General features: G+C 41.7%; 2 protein-coding genes across 4 annotated transcripts in view; one reads left to right on the top strand and one right to left on the bottom strand.

The window, feature by feature from the left end:
• The window catches only part of BNC2 (basonuclin zinc finger protein 2), a 398,914-nt gene that overhangs the window by 10,816 nt on the left and 368,489 nt on the right, over positions 1–19,609 (top strand). The gene's annotated exons all lie outside the window — the stretch shown is intronic.
• LOC148683449 (uncharacterized) lies at positions 12,242–15,058 on the bottom strand. Its single transcript, XM_088658339.1, has one exon. It carries the CDS (start codon positions 13,283–13,285, stop codon positions 12,242–12,244), a length of 1,044 nt encoding a protein of 347 aa, XP_088514465.1. The 5' UTR covers positions 13,286–15,058.

The following is a 19,609-nucleotide window of genomic DNA, read 5'->3' as shown; positions in this document are numbered from 1 at the left end:
ACATCCCAGCAACCATAATGGACTGAGAGTCAACACTATTGTCATGTGTGCTGCTGTCCTGGGGCGCAGGCTCTTCTGTGCATATCAAGGGCATGTGCCACATGTTGATAATGCCCCCCAGAGATAAATGTGCAACATGAGGGATAGACTAAGGCTGGCAGTAATGAGCTTTGTGGGAGTTACTGTGAAGACGAACAGTTGCGGAGGAATTTTGCTTAAGGAGCCAAAGGAGAGGGAGTCGAATTAAGTGTTGCCAGGGTTGCCTGTGAGGTACTTGTCAATCATGCTACTTTCATTTTAAGTTTCTGTTACAAGAACAGAAAAATAAATAGAAATTAAATGCTATCTGCAACTGGTGAAAATATTGACTTTTAAAAAAAGAAAAAGAGAAGAGAAACCCCCGCTAAGATGGAATATATTTCTTGTAATCCTCTGAAAGGTAACTTGTCAAGGATCAGAACGGCAAACTGTGTATTAAAAACATCGACAGCACCGTTGCTATGATCAGCTCTAAGCAATGAAATCCAGTATTGCTCTTTGGAAATTAAGCATTATATACATTATGCTGGTTCTGAACATTTGTAATTTTTTTGCTGTGAAGGTTAAAGTGGCTCAGAGCAATGTAGGGCAAGTCAAGTTACATACCTAAGCAAATAACCAAATAAGTTACCGTATAATAATTCTGTGGAGTGAGCATTGTACAATATTTATCCTGTTGTGCTTTCATTTCTGTTACCCTGTCTCCAGTCATATCCCCAGTTATCTATATACCTCCATCGTTCTGCCCGGACACTGAGGTCCAGCACCAAGGGCCTTCCGGCGGTTCCCTCGCTACGAGAAGCCAAGTTACAGGGAACTAGGCAGAGGGCCTTCTCGGTAGTGGCACCCGCCCTGTGGAATGCTCTCCCACCAGATGTCAGAGAGAAAAACAACTACCAGACTTTTAGAGGATACCTGAAGGCAGCCCTGTTTAGGGAAGCTTTTAATGTTTAATAATTTATTTTATTTTAATACTTCTGTTGGAAGCCGCCCAGAGTGGCTGGGGAATCCCAGCCAGATGGGCGGGGTATAAATAAATTATTATTATTATTATTATTATTATTATTATTATTATTATTATTGCAAAAGAGGCTGTGCTTTATCAGAAGATGGGATCACTTTAATTATTGTCATGGCTTCCTAATTCCCCTTTAACACCTTCTACCACATTGGCCATCACCAGAATTGATGTGATAATGAACACACATTGTGGCAGTGAATTCCATAAGTTAATTATGCCTTGTGTGTCCTGAATCTTCTACTGCTAATTAATTTAATTGGCTGATCCAAAGTGATGGTTTTATGGGACAGTGGGAAAACCAGTCTACTTTCACCGCTTGATTTATAATTTTATAAGCTTTTATCGTGTGTCTTCCCCAATCCGTTTAGGTATCTTGCACTTTGAAGCGATAGAGGTCTACTGTCCAATCTTCGTACTTCCAGCTCTGTTAAATTCTCCATGTCCTTATTCCTTATTGTAGTTTTACTGAAGGACAATCAGATATCAAAACCCTTTCTAGATAGGAAAGCTGTTCAAGGCCTACTGAAAGTACAGTTGTCAGGAAAACAACTCTATTTACGTTTGAATAGATTCAATATAAAGTGACTATTAATAGAAAACATACATTTTGGGAGTAATTAGCAGGGGGGAAACTCAAGAAATGTGTAATAGGAGCTTAAAATGCCAAAGGGTTGAATGAAAGAGGAGGAAGGAAGTTTGGGTGAAGATGGACGTAATATAAAAAGAGATGTCCTGGTATGCAGACTAAACCCGATTTCACAGATGAAAACGTCGGAGGTGCAAATTTGCCAAACAAACACTAGACTCAGCTAGTCTTGCTTTTAGACATGTCATGTATCTTAAAAGAAGTACCGCTTGAACTCTCTAGAGAAAGGGGACATTGCTTCAATTGTCTATGTACTAGGCCAGGGGTGTCAAACTCAAATTCATCAGGGGCCGCATCAGCAGTTTGGTCACCCTGAAAGGGCCGGTTGTATCTGTAGGACTATGTGTCCACTCTTTATTATCATAAATTATTGTCACTGCATTCAATTATTACTGTTTTTTTGTAATAATGTCAGTAATAACTAGCTCTGAAAGCAGAAACATAGTCAGAATAATGGCAAGTAGATATTCAAATGTACAATTATTGTACAATTTATTGAAAAATGATTTTTGGTAACTGCACTGGGTGGTGGAGGCTCGCTAGGGTTTCATGCAGGAGCTTTGCAGAGCTACTGGTACCTGGAGATGCTGGGGTCCTTCTGCATGCAGGACAGATGTTCTGCCAGTGAGCCACCACCCTTCACCAAAGGGACTGGCTGAGGTTGACTCACTGGAGCTGCTCTCCTGGTTCCAGGGTTTAAGGGCCAGAAGTATAAAGCAGCATCCTATGTTTCTGAGGAGAGGGAGAGGGAGGGGAGGGGAGGGAGGGAGGAAGAAAAGAAGGAGTGGGAGGGAGAGAGGAAGGAAGGAAAGAGGGGAGAGAAAGAAGAGTAGGAAAGAAGGAAGGGAATAAAGAAGGAAAGAAAAAGAAAGAGGGAGAGAAGACGGAAAGGGAGAAAGAAGGAAGGAAGTAGAGAGGGAAAGAAAGAATAAGAATGAGGGAGAGGAAGAAAGATGGGAAGGACAGAAGGAAGGAAGGAAGGAAGGAAGGAAGGAAGGAAGGAAGGAAGGAAGGAAGGAAGGAAGGAAGGAAGAAAGAAAAGAGGGAGCAGGAGGGAGAGAGGAAGGAAAGAGGGGAGAGAAAGAAGAGTAGGAAAGAAAGAAGGGAATAAAGAAGGAAAGAAAAAGAAAGATGGAGAGAAGACAGAGATAAAGAAGGAAGGAAGGAGAGGGAAAGAAAGAATAAGAATGAGAGAGAGGAAGAAAGAAAGGGAAGGGGGGGGTCGCCGCCTTGATTCAGCGCCAGAAAAGAGTGCGAAGGGACCCAGGGGCAAAAAGCATTTCCTGTGCAGCGTGAGGCAGCGGGTGTCTGTTTTAGGAGACGTGCGTAAAGCCTCAGGGTTGCACGTTCATGAGGCTGAGCCGCTGCTGAGCTCACGTTTATGAGGCTGAGCCACGGCAGGAGGAGGAGGAGCTGAGGCAAGAGGAGGAGGAGGCGGCTTGCCGGGCCGGTGCCGAGCCTCTGGGACGCAGCAGTGCTCTGTAGCACTTTGAATCCTCCTCCACGCGGCGCTGCTGGGTGCTTTGTCTGTGCTTCAGCAGCAGCAGCAGCCGTTTCCAGCCGCCGAGCCATGGCAGGAGGAGGAGGATTCAAAGTGCTACAGAGCACTGCTGCGTCGCAGAGGCTCAGGACTCTCCGTGCGGCGCTGCTGGGCACTGACCCGGCAAGCTGCCTCCTCCTTCTCCTGCTGTGGCTCGGGGTGCTCCACGCAGCGCCTTTCTACCCCCCCCAGGCCCCAGCTGTTTGTCGGCGCTTTGTCGGTGCGGCGCTTCAGCAGCAAGGTCCCGCTGCTGGGTCCCGCTGGCTGGGGCGCTCGGCGGGCCACATGACAAGGTCTGGCGGGCCGGATTTGGCCCCCGGGCCTTGTGTTTGACACCCGTGTACTAGGCTAGGCTGCTGCAGTGTCCTCAATTCTACATGGGGCTGTTTTTGAAGTTGACTCAGGAACTTTAGCTGGTACAGAGTATATTTGTTGAGTGAGTATTTGTTTAGACTAGCTGGTCAGATCCTAACACCAATAGTCTTCAGTTGAACTGGTTGCTAGTGTTTCTCAGCCCAGTTGAAGGTGCTGGTTTTCACCTCTTAAGTTCTAAATAGTACAGGACTGGGTTGTTTGAAGAACACTTTTCATCCATACGAACCTGCTTGTGCCTTAAGATCAGTGTCTGAGACATTGTTTTGATTACAGGTAGGTAGCCATGTTGGTCTGGGTCGAAGTAAAATGAAAAAAAAAACTTAGTTGGTCTTTAAGGTGCTACTGAAGGATTTTTTTTCATTTTACTGAGACATTGTTTGTTAGCCCACTGTAAATATATGACAGTAGTAAGCATTAGAGAGAGGACCTTTTCACTGGTGGCCCCTAGTTTATGGAACAAGGCGTGTATGGCTAGCTAATCGTTGAAAAGGACTTGAAGGCATTTGGCTTCATGTTTTAAAGCCAGGCTGTTCATTGTTCTAACATGTTGATTAATCTGCAGTTATTGCTTGTTGACATTGCTTTTAGTTTTGTCTACTGCCCAGAGATGGCATTTTCCTTTAACCTTGCAACAATAATTTAAATAAATGTTCATCATCTTCCATATTACTCTGAAAAATGAAAACTTTTATTTGGAAGTTAAATACAGCTTCAGAGACAGTGTAGACCAGGCATCCTCAAACTGCAGCCCTCCAGATGTTTTGGCCTACAACTCCCATGATCCCTAGCTAAGAGGACCAGTGGTCAGGGATGATGGGAATTGTAGTCCAAAACATCTGGAGGGCTGAAGCTTGGGGATGCCTGGTGTAGATCTTTGTGACATCACAAGGGGAAGAAGGAGCCAATCGGTGTCAAGTACAACAGGATAAAGCTTCAAATTTGCAGAAACAGCTTTTCAGAGCTCCACCATGGAGAGGAGTATTTGATCCATTGCTCCAAATATTACGCTTGTCTGCCCTTTGATGTCAGTGCTTTGCCTATCATGTGATATTAAAAATTTCCTACAACAACCAGATCCGGATAATATCAGAAAGAAGCTATCAGGTGCCTGCATGGGCACACTGATGTGACCCAGGCTCTTAATCTTTTTAGCATTAAGTTCTAGGAGTTGCATACCAAGCACAATATGAAATAGTTCCACGACGGTTGCTGATATTTCTTCATGCTCAAGGCGGGTGGAGTAAGAATACAATTGGCCATTTTGTGATGTAAATAGAGTTTCTTAGCAAGATGTATCCACCAATAGATATGGATTGTTAGAATAAAGTTAACAATTTTAAAGTTTCATTCTTCTTGTTACGCTGTGCTATTTCAGTTAGTATAAATGTGAACAGAAAGTATTGTTGAGCTGCTTTGTTTTCCTTCTTGTGAAGGAAGGCAAAGCACAGCAAACAAATGATTTACGCTTTAGGAAGCAAAAAGTCAAATTGACAAGCAGAACACAATTGGCCTAGGCAGAGTCTATTGGGTAGCTACGCACAAAGGAAGATTTGCTTTATTTTTGTTGTTTGTGTTTTTAAGCACAACTTTTAGTTATTCATGTACAAAAATGAGAACTACATCTGCTGCAGAAATTAGTAAATAGCAATTGTTCAGAAATTTCCTAGGCTGTACCATTATTAAAAAACCCGAATGGTAAAACTGAATGTTTAAAGAAGAAGACAAAACAAATCAGAACAAACCTAACAACATTGTCCTGGTTTTTACTTCATGCTAAACCAAACCATAGTTTAGTGTGGGCTCCTGGAGAAAATACAGCAGCCTCTTTGTCCCCCCCCCCGGGTGTTCTGTTGCTGCGCCGAACCAAGCCATGTTTCGGCTTGGGTGTTATTCAAATCCAGGCTCCTGGTTTAGCTCCCCTGAGTAAACAACATCCACTGGTAGGATCAAACCTTGTTTACGGCTCATGGTTAGTCCTGTGTTTGGATGACACATGACTAAGCCAAGCCACAGCTTAGCTCAGTACAACGCATAACAACAACAACAACAACAACAACAACAACAACAACAACAACAACAACACATTATTTATAATCCACCCATCTGACTGGGTTTCCCTAGTGATTCCCCAGAATAGCCAGGGAGGAGCAAAGTGATCACAATCCTGTCCCCTGGAGCCCATACACTTGTGTGCTCATGCTAAGCTATCGTTTGGCTAAGTGTGACATGCAAACTCATTGTATGGAACATCTTATCCATAGCTGTCAAGTTCTCCCTTTTTTAAAAAGGGAAATTCCCTTATGCTGAATAGGCTTCCTCGGGAGAAAAGGGAAAACTTTACAGCTATGATCTTATCATTAGATTGAAAAGAACTTTGATGAATTCAGATACTGCTTTCTGGTTCTGAGTTCAAAGATGAAAATGTCAGCTGGGAACCAGTTTTGTTTAATGTGTATTTATTTAATGTTTTCATGAATGACATAGCATGGAGAAATTGGTGTTTGTTTGTTTTTAGTGCAGCCTAACCAGACCACTTTAAAAAAGTACATATAGTCAGTGTTGAATTAAGGAAAATGCTTGGTTTCTTGGAAGTTCACAGTATATTTTACATGTTAACAAAAGCCTGTTCTTACTGTTTGTCTAATAATTAGTTTTGTAGTCTTTTGATAGACCATTGGCTTAACCACGCCGAGTTGTGCTGCTTAGCATTAACTTTGTGTTGCATGTATAGATTTTTAAAAAGCCACTTTGTACATTCAGAGGTTAATGAACTGGTTTAAATAAAAATTTATGAGAATGCAAAAGTTCGCTTATACAAAACATTAGTAATAATTTGGCAGGAGTATGAAGAACAGGATGACACAACTTCTGAAGCCAAGTGTGGACTGCACGAGTAGTGTCGTTTCATGTCTCCCCTCATTACTGTCCTGTCCCATGAATAAAGGTAAAGGTAAAGGGACCCCTGACCATTAGGTCCAGTCGTGACCGATTCTGGGGTTGCGCGCTCATCTCACATTATTGGCCGAGGGAGCCAGCGTATAGCTTCCAGGTCATGTGGCCAGCATGACAAAACCACTTCTGGCAAACCAGAGCAGCACACAGAAACGCCGTTTACCTTCCCGCTGTAGCGGTTCCTATTTATCTACTTGCACTTTGACGTGCTTTCGAACTGCTAGGTTGGCAGGAGCTGGGACCAAGCAACGGGAGCTCACCCCGTCACAGGGATTCAAACTGCCGACCTTCTGATCAGCAAGCCCTAGGCTCAGTGGTTTAACCCACAGCGCCACCTGGGTCCCTGTCCCATGAATACTGATGTGCAAAATCTCCCACAGGGTCCTGCACATGATAAGGATATCTCCAGAGATTTGAGAAGGGATTGATATGGAAAAGGTGAGGGGGGAGCGCTATGTTGCCCCTTTCCCCTAGTGGGGTTGTAACTCATTCCAGCTGCCCAGTGCCCCCCCCCAAAGTGAACTCCTGGAGGCTAGTGCTGCAAGCTTGTGTCTATGCCAGGGGGTCAGCAACCTAAGGCCTATGGGCCGGAAGCGGCCCTCAGAGGTTGTTTGACCAGCCCATGAGCTGCCCCTGAACCGAGCTGCCCACTTGCACCCTGCGCTAAACCAGCGCAGTGCGGCACGGGGACTCACTTCTGCAGTGCTGGAAATCTGAGCAGATGCCGAAAATCGCGCGCACACGGGGGGGGGGCATCCAGCCCACGGAGGGATCTCCACGGGACCGATCCTGGCCAGGCAAGATAAACCTTGCTGACCCCTGGTTTATGCCTAGTCTTGTTGCACTCAGCACCACACACTGACTGCTTGGTAAAAAGTTTCCTTTCTTAGATGGGTTTTGAGCCTTGCCCCAGGAGGGCTGTGTGTGCTCTCTGAAAGCTTCCTGCTTCCAAAATGGTGCTTGTGAGGAGCACAGGGAGATTTGAACCCCGAGCATGGAGAGATGCCTCTCGACTGCTAAGTACCAAGCTGTTGCTTCTTGTGCCACTGTGCATTGTTGTGATGCAGGGCACTGAGGGCAGGTCCCCACTGTTATGAGTTATTTACGTGTTGGCAGCATGAGGGCATTGGATTAGCAGGTGCTGGTGTTTCAAGGGGTACTGTGTGACGCTGCCCTATTCATACTGTGTGGGGATTTTGCATGTGCTGTGTCTTCCTCTCCCCTCAGGCTGAGCAGGTACAAGATACAATGTGTGTGTTCCACTACTGCAGAGGGGCCACATCTCCCTTCCCTTGTGCAAGCAGAGTATAGGATGACTCAGTTAGTACCTTTTTATTGTGCCTGTGAGTTTGCAGTAACTAAATGTCAAGTAATTTAGTTTGTTTTTTTGTTTGGTTTTTAAGTGGCACACAGATTACATTGTTATAATAAAACACCACTTTTGCTTTTGTCAAGGAGAGAAGGAAAGAGGGGACCCAGAACACATCCAATAATTCTGCTGGGCCTTAGTTACAATATATTTTCTTTTTCTTCTGGGGCCAAGTTATTTATGCCAGAAATGTTTTGGCTAAAAGTCCGGCCTTAAACTGAGGACAAAGTACAACACCATGCTGAAATGATGTGTTTGCAAGCAAGCACAACCATTGGGGAAACCAAATATTATGCTGGCTCCCTTCCTTTTTTTTTTTTTTTTAAAATACATTTTATTCCGATTTTCCAAATTCAACAAATTAACAAAACCAATCTTTTATACAAAATCTTATATTCACATCTTTTACCTTGCTCCGCCGAGCTATGACTTCCCCCCCTCCCTTCATGCGGTTTTCTTGTTAATTCCCTTTTTTGCAGTTCCTTTTTTAACATATTGGTCAATTCGTAAGGTTTATTTTAATCCTGCGAGAGTTTTTAATGATCTACAGTTTTTCTCCATATAGTCCACATATTTACTCCAGTCCTTTTGAAACCTTGTCTCCCCCTGGTCACGAATCTTGCATGTCAATCTAGCAAGTTCAGCATAGTCCATCATTTTTATCTGCCACTCCACAATTGTAGGTAATTCCTGTAGTTTCCATTTTTGGGCTAACAAAGTCCTAGCCGCGGTTGTTGCATACATAAACAGTGTTTGATCTTCTTTTCTAATCTCTCCTCCTATTATTCCTAACAAAAATGCTTCTGGTTTTTTTGGGAAGGTATATCTAAACATCTTTTTCAATTCATTATATAAACTTTCCCAAAATCTTTTAACTTTTTCGCATGTCCACCACATATGATAAAATTCACCATCTTTCTCTTTACATTTCCAGCAACTTTTATCACTCATTCTATACATTTTAGCTAACTTAACTGGAGTTAAATACCATCTGTACATCATCTTATATACATTTTCTTTCAAGGCAGTACATGCTGTAAATCTTAAAGTTTGATTCCATAGTTTCAACCACGCATCATATTCAATATTATGCCCCAAATCTTTTGCCCATTTAATCATCACTTCTTTTGTCAACTCATCTTTTGTATACCACTCCAACAACAGATCATACATCTTTGTCAAAAGCTTTGTTTTGCCTTCTAGCACTTCTATTTGAAATTTGGATCTTTTATCCTCAAAACCTATTTTTCTATCTTCTTTAAGCACATCATTTATTTGATGGTATTCTATCCATCCTGTTAACACTCCTTTAATGTCCTCAAAAGGTTTTAAACTCCATCCTTTTTCAGTTTTCGTCAAGATTTCCTCATACGTGGCCCGCCTCTTTTCCATATTTACTTTCTTAACTGTTAATACCTCTGCTGGTGAGACCCACCAGGGTGTTTTAGTCTCTAACAGCCTTTTATTTCTTTCCCACACCTCGTACAGAGATCTTCTTATCACATGATTCGTAAACCCGGTATGTGATTTCTTTTTGTCATAACATAAATATGCATGCCATCCAAATCTATTGTTAAAACCTTCCAAATCTAACAAGTCCGTATTCTCTAGAGTTATCCATTCTTTTATCCAACAGATACAGGACGCTTCGTAATAAAGTCTCAAGTCTGGCAGGGCGAATCCACCTCTTTCTTTCTTATCTACCAAAATCTTATGTTTTATTCTAGGTTTTCTCCCCTGCCAGACAAATCTTGATAAAATCTTTTGCCACTCTTGGAATTGCCTCGTACCTTTAACCACAGGTATAGTTTGAAATAGGTATAACATCTTAGGTAATACATTCATTTTTATTGTTGCAATTCTTCCTAAGAATGACATTTTCATATTAGTCCATCTTTCCAGGTCTTTCTTTATTTCCTTCCATACTTGTTCGTAATTATCACTGTAAAGATTAATATTCTTTGCTGTCATCCATATTCCCAAATATTTTACCTTTTTAGCCACGTCGAGTCCATGTTTTAACTGTAATTCCTGTTTTTCTTCTTTCGACATATTCATTGCCATAACCTTGGTTTTTTGTCTATTTAATTTGAATCCTGCCAATTGACCAAATTTCTCCATTACTTCTATAGCTTCTGCAACACTTTCCTTTGGATTTTCCAATGTTAAAACTAAATCATCTGCGAAGGCTTTCACTTTAAATTGCTTTGCACCTACCTTAATACCTCTAATTGTAGATAGGTCTCTTAATCTGATCAATAATATTTCCAGGACCATGATGAACAATAACGGTGATAAAGGGCAACCCTGTCTAGTTCCTTTTGTGATTTCAAAATATTCTGTTAGGGTGTTATTAATTATCAATCTTGCCTTTTGCTCTGAATAGATCGCCTCGATCCCATTCACGAATGTATTCTTCCCAACCATTGATTCCAAATTCCTCTTCATGAATTGCCAAGATATATTGTCAAAAGCTTTCTCAGCATCTACAAACATCAAGACAGCTGGTTTATCTATCTTGGTCTCCAGATATTCTATTACATCTATTATGTGTCTTACATTATCCTTTAGCTGTCTACCAGGAAGAAAACCAGCCTGATCCTTATGTATTATTTGATTTAAAACTTCTTTCAATCTCTTGGACATTATATCTGCAAAGAGTTTGTAATCATTATTCAATAATGAGATTGGTCTATAATTTTTGACTTCTAAGCCATCCGTATCCGGCTTTGGGATCAATGTTATGTATGCCTCTTTCCATGTATTTGGGATCTTTCCCCCCAACAGAATATCATTCATCATTTCCTCTAAAACTGGAACCAACAGTTCATTCAGTACTTTATAATATTTCGCCGTTAAACCATCTGGTCCTGGTGCTTTACCTTGTTTCATTCTCCCTATTGCTTGTTGTAATTCTTGTGTCGTTATCCTGTTATTTAGCTTTTTCCTCTCTTCTTCTGGAATTGGTTTCAATCCATATTTTCCTAGATACTCACTGATCTTCTTCTCATCTTCTTTCTTTTTGCAATACAAATCCTTATAGAATTTTTGAAAGGTTTTCTTAATCTCCTTTGAATCTTCCGTCGTTCCTCCCTCTGTTTTAATCTTAGTTATTATGTTCTGATTTTGACGTTTCCTTAACTGCCAAGCCAACAGTTTTCCTGTTTTATTCGCCGATTCGAAATTTCTTTGTCTCATTTGTTTTATTTTCCACTCAATCTCCTGATTGATCAACATGGAGAATTGTGTCTGTAACATCTTTATATTATTCTTTATTTGCTGATTCTCGGGTTTATCAATCAGGTTCTTCTCATTTTCCATGAGACATTTCAAAATTTCTTCTTTCTTCCTTTCTTTCTTTCGTTTCAGAAAACTGTTTTGCTGTATTAGAAAGCCTCTCATCACTGCTTTACTTGCATCCCATACCATATCCAGTCCGGTATCCTTGTATAAATTCCAATGAAAATAGTCTTTCAGGGTCTTCTTAGCTTTCGAGACCACCTCTTTATCATCAAATAAATCTTCGTTCATTCTCCACCTGAAGGACTTTTGGTCTTTGTTTTTCAATTCCATGAATATAGAGTTATGGTCTGACAGTGTACGTGGTATTATCTCTGTTTTACTCACCCTGGGCACTAGTTCCTTGGAGATCCACATGTTATCTATCCTTCCCGAACTCTGATTTGGTTCTGAGAAGAATGTAAATTGTTTAGTTGTAGGGTGCCTCAGTCTCCAAATATCCACTAGACCCAGGTTTTCTACTAGTTCAAAGAAGGATTTTGGTAATTTACCTTCATTCTTCCTTTTCTTGGTCCTATCCAATTCTGGCACTGTCACTCCATTGAAATCGCCCATAAGCATTATCTTTTGATCCATATATTCAGTCAACCTTTCCTCCAGATTCTTGTAGAATTCAGCCTTATTTTCATTCGGTGCATAGATTCCCACCACTAACATTTTTTCTCCCTCAATCGATATTTGAGCCGCGATTATTCTTCCTTCTTCATCTTTAAAAATCAATTTCGGATCTAATTTCTCCTTTATATACAAGACCACTCCTCTCTTTTTCTTTTCCATCGAACTTATAAACTCTTTACCCAACCTTTTATTTTTAAGAATATAACTATGTTTTTTTGCCACATGTGTTTCCTGAAGACAAATTATATCCAAATTCTTCTTCTTCAAAACATGATCAATTTTATTCCTTTTAGTCTTATTATTCAAGCCATTCACGTTCCAGGAATGTAACTTCAATGCCATTTTACTTCCTACTATCAGGAAGAGCAGAAAATTATTTTACTAAACTTGGTCGGGTTCTTTATTTAAATCCTTATCTTCTTCTTCTTCTTCCTCTCTCTCTGACTCTTGATCTTGGTCTTCTTCCTCTGCCTTTTCTTCTTCTTCCTCTCTTCTCTTTCTCCTCCTTCTTTGTGGTCTTGGGTCTTCTTCCTCTTCCGCTGTTACTTCTGCCAGAACAGCTAGTTCTGGGTCCAACTCTCCCAAAAATTTTTCGTACTTCCTCAAGAATTTTCCGATATCCTGTATACTTGTCAGCACATGTCTCTTCTCCTTATAATGAAACATCATTCCTTCGGGGTATTCCCATCTATGTTGAATTCCATTTCTCTTAAGCAAGGCCACCATTGCTTTATAATTGTCGCGTTTTTTCAAAAATCTTCCTGGTATCTCTTTAAACACAATTATAGGCTTACCACTGATGATTAGCTTGTTGGTGAAACTCAGTCTTAAAATCTCATTTTTCATCTCCATTGTATTGAATATCACCACACAATCACCAGGTGCTTTCCTTGCTTTGGCCTTTGCAGATTTCACCTTAATTCTAAATACATTTACAATTGTCTGACTCACTTCTTCATCTGTTTTTCCCATCCATTTTGCCAATTCAGCAATTATTCTCGATTTGATATCTTCTCCCGTTTCTTCAGGAATACCCCTCAATTTCAGATTCAACTGTCTTTGTTTCATTTCTATCAATGCCAAATTGTCAAGCATTTGTTCATGTGCCTTATCCAGTTTTTTCACTTTGTCTTTCACTTTATCCGTTTCCTTTTTAACCTCTTTTACTTCTTTTTGTGTCTTCTTAATTGAATCTTCCATTGTTTTGGATCTCACTGACAGATCTTTTATCTGAGTCGAAAGCTCTCCCACCGCTCCTTCAATCTTGTCAATCTCTCCCAATTTCTTATCCATTCGCTGTTCACTATGTTTAAATTCATCTTTGATTTTTTGCCATAAAGCTTCTAGATCTTTAACTTCTTCTTGTTTAGAGCCTCTTCTGTCTTTCGGTGTGCTTGCCGGCTTCTTTTCCTCTTTACCTGCCATTTTTATTCAGGAGGGAAACAAAAACAAACAAACAAAAAAAAAAGCAAAGAAAATCCCCCTTCTCACCACTAGAGGGTACTGCTCAAAATCCCAAGTTCCTGCAATACCCAATTTACCCCCAGATGGCGCTATACTTTGTCCCAACTCCTGAGTATGTATATTCCCTTCTCCACCACTGGGTGGTATACTATCAATTCTCAGTCCTCTTTCAGTACTTTTCCACTCTCAGTACATAGAAGGATTGCAGATTGCAATTCCCCTTAACTCAGTCCCTCCTTAATAAGCTCCTTTCCGCTTCTTACTCAATTGAGTTCACCTTTAATTTCAAAGACCTAAAACAAAGAAGCCAAGTCCCGCAACTCTTCAGCCACTTGCAGGCTTAATCCACATATAGAATCCAATGAGACCCAAAACAAGTTAAAAGCTTCAGCCACTTGCAGGCTTAATCCAATTAGGGATAGTAAAGACCCCAGATCTGCATTTCTAAAGCTGTAAATCCCCCTCTTCAGCCTCTTGATGGCTCAATCCAAGATCGGCCCCCCCTTCAGAGCTCAAAGTTAGTGTAGGAATGCTCTACTTATAATTGTTTTAGAGGTCAGCCTTCTCCTCCCCCTTCTTCAATGCTGCAGCAATATTTAAACAGCTTTCAAACAACTCAAAGCCGATCGTATTTTCTGGGCTAGAGCACAGATAATACACAGTATCTAATTAGGGAGAGTAGAGACCCCAGGTCAACACTTCTAAAGTTGTAAATCCCCCTCTTCAGCCTCTTGATGGCTCAATCCAAGATTGGCCCCCCCTTCAGAGCTCAAAGTTAGTGTGAAGATACTCTAGTCGTAATTGTTTTAGAAGTCAGCCTTCTCCTCCCCCTCCTTCAATGCTACAGCGGTGTTAAAACAGCCGATCGTATTTTCTGGGCTAAAGCACAGATGATACACAGTATCTAATTAGGAAGAGTAAAGACCCAAGATCTGCATTTCTAAAGCTGTAAATCCCTCTCTTCAGCCTCTTGATGGCTCAATCCAAAATCGGCCCCCCTTCAAAGCTCGAAGTTAGTGTGGAAATACTCTACTCGTAATTGTTTTAAAAGTCAGCCTTCTCTTCCCCCTGCTTCAGTGCTGTAGCAATATTAAAACAGCTTTCAGGCAGATCAAAGCCGATCGTATTTTCTGGGCTAGAGCGCAGATAATACAAAGTATCTAGATCACTTGCAGATCCACCACCAAGATAGAGACAAAGTATCAATATAGAGTCTTTAGGTAATTCTTTTCACCCCTCAAAACTTGCCTTGTTACAAAATAAACAAGGACTTCTGCAAAACTCACTCCGCAGGCAGACAGTTTCACTTTCCATAGCTCAGCTCCTCCGATTTTCTTACTGCGCCATTTTCTCCCGCTGCTGGGACGGGCCCCGTTTTTGCGCCCCACAGCTTCACAAATCCGATCTCTAATCAGTAACCAATTATCTCCTCCGTCTTTTGACACGGATTGTTTATAATTTAAGAGAACTTGCTGCTTACCATCGGAAGCCAGAGACTGCGCTTAACGGAGCCAGTGGTCTCTCCCCTTTCGCGCCCGCAGCTCAATCCCACGCCCGGTTCCCAGGCTATAAAAACCTAGAAAAACCAGGCGTAGGAGGGCACGCTGGGCACAGCTGGGTGCCACGACCCTCAGGGTAACCCCCCCTGAGGTTTTAGAAGTCCGCAGAGCCTTTGCGTGACTTCAAAGCGCTCCGTTAAGCTCGAGATTCCCCGAGAGGCTATCTCGCACTTCCTTTGATGTCTGCAGCTCGCCGGAAGCCCTTCCTAACCCAGGGACAACTTCTTGGTAACTTGATCTCAAGGGTAGTAAATAAGCTAGTGCAACACTGAACTTTCCTTTTGCCTTTTGGGAAATGTGATGGACATCTTGCTTCCCCATTCCCCGTTGTACTTAATGGTGCTGTGGAGTGTCTCTTCTGAGCATTCTCGCGCAGCATTGAGTGTTCTTGGCACTGTTGAATATTTAATATGTCATTTCATTCTGATACAAGTAAACCCCTTTAGACGTCTTTGCAATCAAGGCTATTATTGTAAATGTGAACTCTGTAAATAGACAGGAGTAATCGCAAAAGCAGCAGCATCTAATGAACAAAACTCCGCCATTTGTATCATTCTGGGAAATGAATGCAATTGCTCAATGTATCTAGCATGTTGGCTAAGTAATGGCAGGATGCACCTCAGCAAGACTTCAGCAGAGCCTTGCTAGTGGGTTTCTCCTTAATGAATCTGGACAGATTACCTTTGAGTAGTCTGGGATTACAGCTGATGTTTTCTGAGTGATTTGGGACTCTTATTTTAATAATATAGATCTGACCCTGGAGAAGAGTCACACTTCTTGCAAATATTGACTGGTTTATAAAACAGTGTGATCCGAAGGATATTGTTATGAATACTGGCCTAGCTATACCTTTTGTCAAGCAAATTGCCTGATAATGGCCATGGGAATGTCTCTTAATTGAGGCTAGTTGTTAGAGAAAAGGCTGTCTAATTGCTCATGATGGGTAGTTGAAGTTTGGGGGAGGGGAAGGCCATGTAAGGTTGCCATACCTTCACACATACCCATCTAAGGGTGGGGGGCAGATCTGAGGTCTCTCTTTGAAAGACACCGCAGTTTTGGGATAAAAGAGGGACTGAGGGATGGCTGTGAAACCTGGAACCAGTTTGGGGTGAAGGTGCCAGTGTTGGGGAGTGGATCTGCTGCATGTATATTTTAATAAGTAAACAAAACATTACGAAAATGACATTAGTCTCCAGTGATTTCCCCCTCCCCCCCACAAAAAAGAAGCCCAAACCTGGCAAGCACTGCTCAGTAACCTCTTGCTGCTCACACACACACACACAGAGAGAGAGTAATCTTGAATAAACAATGAACTATATTAAATATTTGTTTATTGCAGTTTCCCAAACTTGGATATTTAGCTGTTTTTGGACTACAGCTCCCATCATGCCTAGCTAGCAGGACCAGTGATGGGAATTATAGTCCAAAAATGGTTGGACATTTTGGGAACCCTGGTTTATGTGGGGTTTTTAAAAAATAAAAAAATAAGGAGTATGAATATGTAATCACAGTAATCACAGTAGAAACAAACAAACAAACAAAAATCCTTCCAGTAGGGGAGACTTAGTTGGTCTCTAAGGTGCTACTGGAAGGAATTTTTTTTTTTTAAAAAAAAAATTCTGTTTCAACTACATCAGACCAACACGGCTACCCACCTGTAACTACTAATCACAGTAGTTGCTTTATCTGGTTGCCACCTCCCCAATGGTGACTAGACATTCTGTTTTGGCACCCACAACCTAGCTCCCAGGGGCCATTTGGCTCCTAGCTTTTCTATCCCAATTTCTAACTCTGGCTGCATATACCTGCATTGCAGGGGGTTGGACTCGATGATCCTCAGGGTCTCTTCCAGCTCTGCAATTCTATTATTCTATGAAAACATCCCACTCACTTCTAAAAGTCCATAGATAGTGAAAGGTCAAAGGCCTGATTATAGAGGAAAGTTTTTGCCTGGCTTCTCAAGTTATATAATGATGGTGCCAGGTGACCCTGTCTGGGGAGAGCGTTCAACAAACAGGTTCACTGCAGATAAGCCCCTTTCTCATGTTGCCACCCTCCGGACCTCTCATGGAGCGGGCACACGAAGAAGAGCTTCAGATGATAATCACAGGGTCTGGGTCAGTTTATATGGGGAGAAGCGCTCCTTAAGGTATTACAGTCCTGAGCCATTTAAGGCTTCATAGGTCCAAACCAGTAGTTTGAATTGGGCCCAGAAACCAATTGGCAGCCAGTGCAGTTGGGCCAGGATTGGCATTGTATGCTCAAACCATCTTGCCCCGGTGAGCAACCTGGCTGCTGAATTTTGAACTAGCTGAAGTTCCCAGGTATAACATGTTGCAGCAATCTACCCTAGAGGTTACAAAGCATAGATGGCAGAAGGTAGGCTATCCCTCCCCAGAAAGGGGTGCAGCTGGGTCACCAGACGAAGCTGATGCATCGAGGCCACCTGAGCCTCAGGTAATGGATCCAAGCTGTGTACCTGTCTCAGGTAGGAGCACAGGAAGCTGCCTTGCCCTTGTTAGACCATGGGTCCATTTAGTCCAGTATTGTCCATACTGGCAGTGGCTCTCCAGAATTTTGGACAGGGAACATTCTCAGCCATACCTGGAGATGCTTGGGATTGAATGTGGGACTTTTTGAAACGCAAAGCAGGTGCTCTGCCATTGAACTACATCCCTTCCATTAAATGCTGCTAATGATGCCTGCATGCGAAATTCTGTTTTCTCTCTGTGCCAGACAAACAAAACAGCTGGACATCGTGTGAAATGGCTGTGTGAATCACAGGCCCTTAGTTTTGAATGGCTTCTTAATGCAATGGTTGATGCCTAAGCTGCTGCATTTTTCTGCCCAACCAATAATGTCAGAAGTTATACAGGAATTTATCTTGCGAATTGATATTATTTGATGCTAAGGACGTGTTCCTAAATTCATTTAAAAAAAACCCCTCACCTCTCTTTGATTGAAAGTTCTTCGCCATAAATTATGCATTCTTAAAAGAGAAAATTAAATCATTTCACCCAAGGAAAAGAAAACTGCTCAAAGTTATATTCCACCCCCCCCCCCTCTCTGTAATCTGTCATGTAGCTTGTATTTACTGCTGTAGGGAAATATTTTTCTTTCCCGAGCCTTTAAAGAGATATTTAAGCATAATATGTTCATACCTTTTGAAAACCATTTGGTGGGATAAAAAAGATCTTTTCAACTCGGTATATTTTTATAACACAGTACACCTTGTCTTTGAAAGTTCCATTTAAAGTCTTCTGTCATATACTGCCAAAAAACGTTGTTCAGAACTCTGTGTGTGTCGAAACATGCATGCCTGTCCCAGTGTCATAAGTAATTATATCTCTTGTGCGCTTGCTTCTAGTAATTGGAAAGTTCGACCTACCGCAGGATACATTCTCGCATTTGATTGTATCTTGAGGACATGTTACAGAAATCAAGTTTTCCACCATGCAGCAACTTGAAATTGTAAACAGATATTATTTTAAGTGCATCATTCTGTTTCTCAACAACTTTCGCTGTGTGTGTTTTCTATGAAACTCCAGGCAGGCTTTTTTTAGAGCACGTGCGTGTTTGCATTTAGCAGCAATTAAGCCTGCAGTTTTTCACCCCCAACTACTCTGTTCTAAATAAGATATTTGATCCTGTATACTGTACTGACATTTATCCCACTTGCCTTATCTCTTGCAGCTTCTAGCTTCAGGTAGGTAGCCGTGTTGGTCTGGATCGAAGTAAAATAAAAAAATTCCTTCAGTAGCACCTTAAAGACCAACTAAGTTTTTATTTTGGTATGAGCTTTCGTGTGCATGCACACTTCTTCACTTCTTCTAGCTTGTGAGGAAACAAATAGACTTGCGGTGTCTAGCTGTGATTGACAATAGGAAGACCAGAAAGGAAGGCAGTTCATCAAGTTGTTCTAATAGGTGGTCATAATCTAGGGGATGCTTCTTCACTTGTTGGGGCAGAAGGGTGCTGGTAGGATAGAGAGCAAGACATTGAGCTCAGGAAACCACAAAGCCTCCAGTTTTAATCTTACCTCTGTGAGGAACTCACTAGGTAGACTTAGACAATCCTCTCTCCGTCTCAGTATTTGCAACATGTTTTTTTTGAAAAAATACTGACTTAATTTAAACGGTTGAAGTAAAAATTACAATTAGATACGGTAATGCAAGTGAAGCGCACACTGAATACTTCAGAGTGCTACACAATGGCTATTAAGAAGGTAAGCACTAAAGAGCTAGCATCTATCTGCTTCCGCCCCCTAACATATGAAGTGCTAGCTGCATATTGCACACAGATACATTCATTCCTCAGGTTAAGTACACTTCAGGTTGCGTACTTTCAGGTTAAGTACACGGCGGACCCGGAAGTGTTTACTTCCGGTTTCTGTTGCGTGCACATGCGCAAAAGCGCTCTATCTGCGCTTTGCGCACATGCGCTATCACCTCTCGGCTTAAGTACTTTTCAGGGTACGAATGGCACCCCGGCACCAATTAAGTACTTAACCCGAGGTACCACTGTATGTTTATCTGAAATAAGTACCTAATTAGGGCTTAATTATATATGCATTTGTGTGCCTATCTCTCCACCTTCTCTAGGTGTGGTCCACTGTGTTGCTCAGTGTCATGTTGGTTCACCAACAATTATTTCCTCTGTTGATTTGGGAAAACAAGAGAACCAATATTGGTTATAGGTTTGTTTCATTTTTGTTTTTTAATTATGT

This window comes from Zootoca vivipara, chromosome 15 (assembly GCF_965207765.1).
Source record: "Zootoca vivipara chromosome 15, rZooViv2.hap1.1, whole genome shotgun sequence".
Classification (NCBI taxonomy): Eukaryota; Metazoa; Chordata; class Lepidosauria; order Squamata; family Lacertidae; genus Zootoca; species Zootoca vivipara.
This window is presented reverse-complemented; position numbering and strand designations above follow the sequence as displayed.